The following is an 8,332-nucleotide window of genomic DNA, read 5'->3' on the forward strand; positions in this document are numbered from 1 at the left end:
TGGTTCCTCACCGACTCACCGAGACGTACCAATTACGTACTACAAGGTGACCGAATTTCTCGACTTTCGATACATTAGACCGATCGATTCCGCAACTCCTTTCGATATTCAAATTGCAACGTGTCCGTCATCGAGCGATTGCGCAAAAAGTCAAGCGAAATTTAATTGATTGAAACCCGATGGAAATTCGTATTGGACACCCGGTACGTGCGCGGGGGCATTCTACGTACCTACGACAATAGCTATAGGGCTTTCTACGTAAGACGCGACGCGGCACAGCAGCAGCTGCCCGGTGCCCCTGGCTGCTTCCACCTTTTCGAAGGAGAGTCTGCACTTCTTTTTCTCTTTTTCACCTTTCTTTTCTTCTCCTTTATTCCTTCACTCTTTCACATCCCTCTCCCGCTTCCCCCCCTCTCCTCTCTCTTTCTCTTTCTCCGAGTTACCTCGTATTCCACTGATGGTATTCTTCCGAAAACGAGCCTTAAGAGACCTCCTTCAGGCTAGTCTGGCGCGGTACGTCGGGTCAGGTAAGGTTGATACGTACAACGCCAGGTGTCAAACCAAACCTTCCTTTCTGGACGTTCGTTATTCCCTGTATTGGGTATCGGCTCGTGGTGGAGGAAATTTCGCCGGTACAGCTTTCCTATATTCTTTCGCTTGTTATTTCTTTGATTTTTCCCTTTACTCTTCCTACGTTCCTCTGCTCGGTTTCATTATAGTTCCTTGCGTGGGTCGCGTCCCTGATCTTAACAGGACAGTTTATCAATTTTCGAGATATCAATATCCGCCTGTTACGTGTGCCGTTACGTTCGTATCTGCGAATTCGCAGCTTCCGACATACACTGGACCGCGGATGTGGATGTAGCTGGGAAGGAGAAAATAACGTAGGCACATTTAAGGGACTCGTACCACTGGGCCACGTGTAAATTTCCTATCATGGATAATGTGGCAGTCTGCGTGAATCCGCATTTGGGTAATTAAAAAAAAAAAGGTTTCCATTATCTGTTTCTTTAATTGGTCATGCTTTGCGCTCTTTATAGGAGCCTATCTTTGTAGTAGGAAAATTTTTCTTTTTTACTTCGTCCCTCGCGCCGCGTACACGCGTTTTACGATATTTCGCTTGGTTTAAATTGAAATCCTCAAAAATAATTGTCCCATTAGCCAATTTCATTAATTCGCTACATCTCGTTCGAATTTCGTAGTTACTCGAGACACGCAATCGCCAAAAGTCACTCGGTGCGTCCAACTAATCCTACGCACGCGTGCTCCCCGGCCACACACGCACCTACAACTCAAGGGACCAAGGTCAGGTGTGCGTATGTGCCACGCGTGCAGGCCAGAACTGCCTACCGGAGGCTTAGTGGTGGGTGATGCTAATGTACATACGCGTCGATAGAAACGACGGCACATGTGTCTTCGCACAGCGCCAGAGTGCGTGTGAGCTACATCTGTGAACACAAGGATGGGCGAATCCACTTGTCTATTTCGCGTGCGGCCGACTACAGGTCTATTTAAAAGTTCACGATTTCGAGTTTCGATATATATTCGCCTTGGCACGTGTCTCGCTTATAACGTCTTATACGTACCTGTATACTGGAATGTCGATTAAAATCTTTATTACGGAATAATGCAATTACTTTCCTAATGGGATTTTATTCTTCGGCTTTTATTTTTATCATACGGCCTGCCCTGCGAATTACATTCAGACAGCATTGAGTCTCCTCTGTCTTCTCCGAGTTTCATTTGTCTCGCGTGCATCGGGTGTGGTACAATAGGGATCCAAGCGAACGTCATCCCGAATTATCCCAGCGAGAATACGAGCGACATAACACGGACTGACTAATACGTAAGAGGAGACGATCCTGTTGGCGGGGGCAGGAAGAAGTTGCTGATTGCGCCGCGTGTAAACCCGGCTTTAGCTCCTGGCACTGGAAATGGGTTGTCATTATCGTGAACTCGGCAGGTTTCACGGCGCGGCAGCTCGTAAAGCCGCGAGTTTTCGACTCGCATTCGCACGGGACACACCCAGCCGCCTTTCACGCTCCTTTCTCCGTCTGCGATCTCCTCGCTGTCCTGCAGCTATCACGCGTTATCTCGCACGGCAATGCGCGTGCTGATCTTTGATTTCTAGATCGCGGAATTTCACGTGCGCCGATCGCGGGCAATTCTCGGGCATCCCGCTACGGGGAACTTCTGGAGAGTCTGCGTGGCGACTGGAGCCGAGTCACACGGAGGAACATTGAGATTTCGCTTTAACCGGGGGATGCTGCGGTACATGCATATATGCCCTATAGAAACCGTAGCCGAATGTGGTTGCGGGCAAAGCCAAGAAAATAGGAGAAATATTCCAGGCGCGCTCACGCTGAGACAGGACCTCGCAATCACCGCTTGACTCTCTGCCAAAAATCCTCTTCTTTCTTCTTTCTCTTTTTTTTTTCACCCCGTTTTCTCTTTCACCCCCGGTTTTCCTTCTCCACTCTCCCTCGTCCATCTCTTCCGACGTTCCTGGATGGTTCACTCATTCCTCACGCGACTCCACGCCAAGGAACGATCCTTCTGCCGCAGCCACCTTAATTCCTGTATCTTTTCCTCGTACGTCTTATATCTCGCCTACGATTTTATTCGTGCAGTCCACTTTCGTTCCTTCCTCTCCCGTCTCCCTCTACTGGCGCTCGGCAGAGCAGTTTTCCTAAATACGAAACGATCCTGCGCAACGCATTGGCTCCGTAATCACCGATTTAGCTTGACGGATATACTGCGCTATCCGGTCTAGACGACATTAAGGCGCATAAAGCAACGGAGACGTCCGACGTCCGACGTCCCTCCGGAATAACGGCGTTTCGCGAGCCTGTATCTGCCTGGGGGGATCTTCAATTTCGATTTGGAAATTCCAGCTGCAAAGGGAGTTGCGTATATTCTTCGCTCGCGGATAATAAAAGGAGTCGTAGAGGAGAAAATCATTGGAAAGTTCCTTCTCGAGCTTTTATGCTGTTAACCGAGGACTGTATTTATTTTCAATTCTTCGCGCTGACTTACCGCCGTTGATACTTTGAAAAATATGTTTTCCACCTTCCAGTGCATTCCGCTGGAGTGTCGTTTCTCGACTCTGCAGAATTTCCTGCAGCGGCCCAGCTTGAAGATACGTTGAGTTCCCAGGTGATGGATCCATCGACGGGGAACGGTGCCAGATATATTTTTATCAGATAGCAACGCGTGGGGCTCGGAGGTCCACGTGTATCGGTGGGATCTCTTGCTCAGCGAAAGTACATACGATAATCCGCTAGGGTCAGTTGCAGCGAAGAGCCAAAGGACTTTAGTCAGCCGGATAAAGAGATGATAAAAAAAAGTCCCGCCTCTTGAGTCTCTCATCGCGATGGGAAAAGAATTACGGCGGGAGGACCGACTGTACGCTACCTCGTGGGTTATACCCACATTTACCGGAGCTCACGTGCTGTCCGGTTGTTGCGCAACACTTTCTTCCTCTTTTATCTCGACGAATTCAGGCACCACGTGATCGCGAGTATCTCGATCCTCTCGAAGTTTCTGTATCGGGAATTCCAGTTCTCCTGAATCCGACCAAATCAAGTGCATCGGAAAACATCGATGATTTTTCGTGTATTGACAAACATGGAAGAAACAGATCGATCAAACAATCGATACGAAGTCGAGAGATAGTTATCTTAACGAACGATGGATTTGTCAGATCCAACCTCTTTATGCCGAAATAGGGCAATAAATCGTCATCAATCCAGATTTCTTTCGATAGTTTTCTTGAATTGTGTATTCTTAAGTAAGGTACACCTGTTAGTCTTAGGACGGAGACAATTCTGTGTCCACGTCAAAGTTTAACGGTGTGTCCTTCCACGTGGCAAGAAAGGCGCGCGTCACGTTCTTGTAATAAACCTTGGCCGGTGATTAAACGAACTATTTATTAGCATGCTAAACCTAAATACCGCGCGTATAATATATATATGTAGCTATAGTTAAGCGTGAATTCACAATCAACGTTCCCTCTTGACCGGGAGTTTTTAGTGCCATCGTCCTACCGATAGGTTTACCCCAAGACCCACGCTGATAGACCAGTAAACTTGCACTAACTTTAGATTATAAGAAAGTATTGTTCGCAAAAGAAAAAAAAAAACGTCTTGCCTCGTTGCCGGCAATGCGCCGGTTTATCTTTCAGGCGGCGGCACTGTGCGCCATTAACTTCCGCTTCTTTTACTATCGCCACGCGCTTCGTAACCCTTTGAAAAATCTTACAGCTCGATACGCGCACGCCGCGATACGTAATGTTTCCAAGGACTTTATTGCTGCGGGCAATCCGCATAGAGAGAGAGAGAGAGAGAGAGATTGCTTCGTATCAATTTTCCAAGTTCCTTCCTCTTGGCAATCACAATACGGCGGAATAACGTTCCTCAGCGGTAGCTCGTGGCGAGGATGGAGTAGGTGGTGAACGGGCGGGTGGTGAACGGTGGGTGGGAGTAGAAGGAGGAAGCAAAACGCAATAGAAAGAGGGAACGGGTTAAGGTACTGTCCAAGGTTGCTGCGCAGGAAAGACGCCAGCGAATCCATCTATCACTACTATCACTATTACTACCAGTACTAGCACCTACTGCTGGCCCGTCTGCCCATTTAACGATGCGCCGAGACGCCTTGGACTGCAGCCAGCGAAACGGCCGGAGTTCTTAGTCATCGAATGTGCCGAGGAACACCGCGCGCGCCACACACGCGAGGCCGTGTGGGAAGACCCTCCCAAGGAAGGAGAATACACGTCTAATAAAAGATCCTAACCCTGTAACGTAATTCCACCCGCGCACCAATAATAGGAGAAGAGGGCGAAGGCATTCGAATTTCGTGCTGCCTGTAATACATGTAACCTAAATCGACCATTGTACTCGGTATGGCTTATTGATCTAGGATCGATTGATTTCTGTACCGGTCGAACTGATATGACTAACGTAGATCAGTCGACCGTGGAGAAAGTGACTTTTCCATTCACCTTTTAATATACAGGCAACGCGGACTCTCCCTCGTTCTTATACTTTCGTTGCCGATACAGATTGATAGTACGTAGAGACATGGTTATCTGTGCTCTCTCTCTCTCTCTCTCTCTCTCTCTCTCTCTCTCTCTCTCTCTTTCTCCTTATCTCGCCTCTCTCCCTCTCTCTGTCTTTCGCTTATTGGCCTATTACAAGGAGTACGGTAATATTGCGCAACGGTATCATGAACGTCGTTATATCAATGTAGGTCATGTAACGAGGTATAATTCGTTTTACGAGACTCTCTTATCCGTGACTACATGTACTATTATTTATTACATAATATATATGTACCATGTCGCTGATACATAAGTATCATTTAATTAGGGAGAATCGAGTGATTATAATAATTCCGTCGCCCCGTATTTATCTTTTGACGCAAATATGCGCATCGTGGGCGAGAGACTCTCTTGCGTTTCTCATCCGACTGGCTTAGGTGCTTGATAGTTCGATTTTGCAAACTTTCAGACTTGGCCAGAAACTCGTCGCCGATACGAGACGCGACTCGCGAACGATAGCGCGATATCCGGCATGGTCGTTCGAGATGTGGCCGTGATTACAGGGGGGGCACTTAGTTGCCGGCTTATATGTCGATGAGAGCATTAATCAATTCGTCATGTCGACGACAGTCAAGACATTTCTAATTAACCACGAGTACTTATCGCTCAACTACTAGGTCACTCAGAAGCGTCTTGCGATTGGGAGATACGGTGATGTAGTAACGCCTAATATATTTCATTTTCGAAGCGTCGCGATTTCACGTCTTTGCTATGTAGATTTGCACGCGCGCCAGAAAACTCTGGTGTACAGTCACCACCGAGGCTACAAATTTCCTGCAGGATATTTTTCGGAAGTGACGTGCGTGCCGCACAGCAAACCTTAAATGTAGACTAATCAAGTACTCCGATCGAGGCAACTTGGATTCGGTGGTCTTTTCCTCGTTTAATGTTGGCAACCGTCGCGAATCGCACCCACGGGGCACAGGAACTCGTCCGGTATAAGGCACTTCCCGTAGGAAGTCTTGTCACGATTAGGCGACGAACTACGTGCCGCGCGCGGTTCTCTTGTCGCTTAACGTGGTCAGTCGCGTCCGCTTGGTTCGGCCCTGTCAGGATGGACTCGAGTTTAAGGACCCTGCGTCCTTTAACGACCACTGCTGACTCCTCAACGAGTCTCGCCCACGAACTTCTACTTCCTCCGGAATGGCTCTTGGCGCGATTTCTCTTCCCATACGGGATGCGTCCGTGGAACTGTGCTCCGAGCAAGATCAGCCTCCGGCCAGTCCCGAGGACTGGGTACTATGGGTTAATGTTTTTGGATATTTTAAGTATATATTATTTGCAGGGGCCATGTCTCTAGATGTACTGACCTACGTCGGTAACACTTAACAGCCAGCTTATATTGATCTCGGGATCGTTAGGATTTTTATACGCTTCGTTTTCTGCCGCTCGCGAACGACTCCTCGTCACAGCCTCTTCTCGCTGCACCTTCGCTTCTCTATGGAGACGAGAACAGGCGATGCTACTTCTTTTAATTCTCCCCGCGGGTCATTAGAAATAGAACCCGTCTCTGCCGATCGGAAATAGAAAATTGTGGTATCCACCGTAGGTGAACGTTCTGCTCATGTCGTCTCTTCGTCCGACGAATGACGCCTAGACGCATCCATCCAGCATCTTGCCACCGATGGACCCCCAATCTCCTTTCAATAAGATATATCGCCTATAAGTGCTCTCAGGATTCTTGGAGAATCCCACGAATTTTTCGACAGCTCTGAACTCTCCATTGTATAATACATTTTACATGTTGCAGATCGTTACAAGTACACGAGGAATATGGGATGCGGCATTCCGAGATTTTGCGAATTCAGCGACTGGCCGGCGGGTCCGGTTTGGGTGGTCCACTTCGATATCAGAACTCTATTATTCTCTGGCTGCAGTGCGATCAGGTACAAACAATTTGGGAATTGTCTATGGGACACCCGGTATATAGATAGAGTCCCGCTACCGAGATAGGCCTTTTAGTAACGCCGGTTCTCGAATCATTTTCGTATTAAGACATTTTCAATCCTCCCGCCACGCTCCACATCCCCCTCGTCCCTCCCGCGCCTGATCGTTCTGCCTAATTTCATCTCTCATCTCAATGCCACCGACCTACATTATACTGTATCTATAGACCATTGTATGTAAAGCCGCTTTGACTCGCTCGCCGCTCGTAGGCTTCGCTCGTTCGCTTATTTGTTCGCGAAACACGGAGAACTTTCGCTGAAATGGTTAGGTAACAGTTTGCCCGAGAGACTGGCCCGTATTGGCCTATCGGCTCCTTCGGTGCTCGGATGCCGTTCAGTTGGCAGCATGTCGGGCAAGCACAGACTCCCGTGGAATTTCGATTTTTCCTCGCGCCGCGGCGTTTCGCTCGACAGCTAGAGGCTACTAGCTTAGAATTTACTTTTATCCTCGCTGCTGCCGAAGCCGGAACCCGCAGCCCTCACCCGCGTCTCCCGCTTCTCTCCGCCTCTTTGGTTCGTATGCTCTCACGTGATTCTGGAATTTTAATTGGCAACAAAAGTCATTGGGCTTTGTGAAAAAGAAGTCGGATCGCCAGATCACGCGACCTGACCCGATTCCTTCCTGATCCACATTTCGAAGGTTCCCAACAGGAGCGGCTAAAGGATCCTCCTCTTGGTGACCGATAAGTCGTAACAACCACGGTAAAATAATAAACCAATTCCTCGAAGAGGATTCGTGTATATCGATACCGTACATGGTTTATCCCGAGTTGGTATCGCGTTCTTTTTAGTTAACCGTTTGAGATGCCGTTAATTAACTTTCTGCAAGTTTCCCACGTGCGGCGCGCCGCGTGTCCCTTCACTTCTGTATCGTTTCGCAGACTCATTCCGCGTTTCCCTCTGAGAGACGGAACGTGCGGTTGCCAACTTTTACCGTGAAAATAAAAGAAGATCAAGAAATACACAAAATAAGAAAACATCGGGCACAGTATATATGTCAAAGTCAATTGAGCAATTCCTCAATGAAGATTCAAAGTGTTTTAACAGCTATAGACAAAACCCGACTCCTCCGCGTTTATTCGCCAGTATAGGATCAAACCGATTCTCAGTATTTCACGTAACTATATATATATACACACACACACACGCCCAATTCCTTATTTTTATCTTGCTCTAAAAAAGAATAAGCAACCTACGAAAAGAATGGTCCCACAGAGTCGTAAAATTCGCAGAAACCAGAGTTCTCTCGTCTGCTGCGTGATTTGTCGGCATTGAGTCCTTCACCCCC

The 8,332-nt window shown here is 48.0% G+C and overlaps 1 protein-coding gene across 2 annotated transcripts in view; it reads left to right on the plus strand.

Annotated features, from left to right (window-relative positions):
• Window positions 1-8,332, plus strand: part of LOC107264703 (tRNA dimethylallyltransferase) — a 28,155-nt gene that overhangs the window by 8,439 nt on the left and 11,384 nt on the right. For both annotated transcript variants that reach the window (XM_025081840.1, XM_015733241.2), the window contains exon 4: window positions 6,849-6,984. In XM_025081840.1, coding sequence (XP_024937608.1) covers window positions 6,849-6,984 — 136 coding nt within the window. The remainder of the gene's footprint in view (window positions 1-6,848; window positions 6,985-8,332) is intronic.

Source organism: Cephus cinctus, unplaced genomic scaffold (assembly GCF_000341935.2).
Source record: "Cephus cinctus unplaced genomic scaffold, Ccin1 Ccin1_scaffold0189, whole genome shotgun sequence".
Taxonomy (NCBI): domain Eukaryota; kingdom Metazoa; phylum Arthropoda; class Insecta; order Hymenoptera; family Cephidae; genus Cephus; species Cephus cinctus.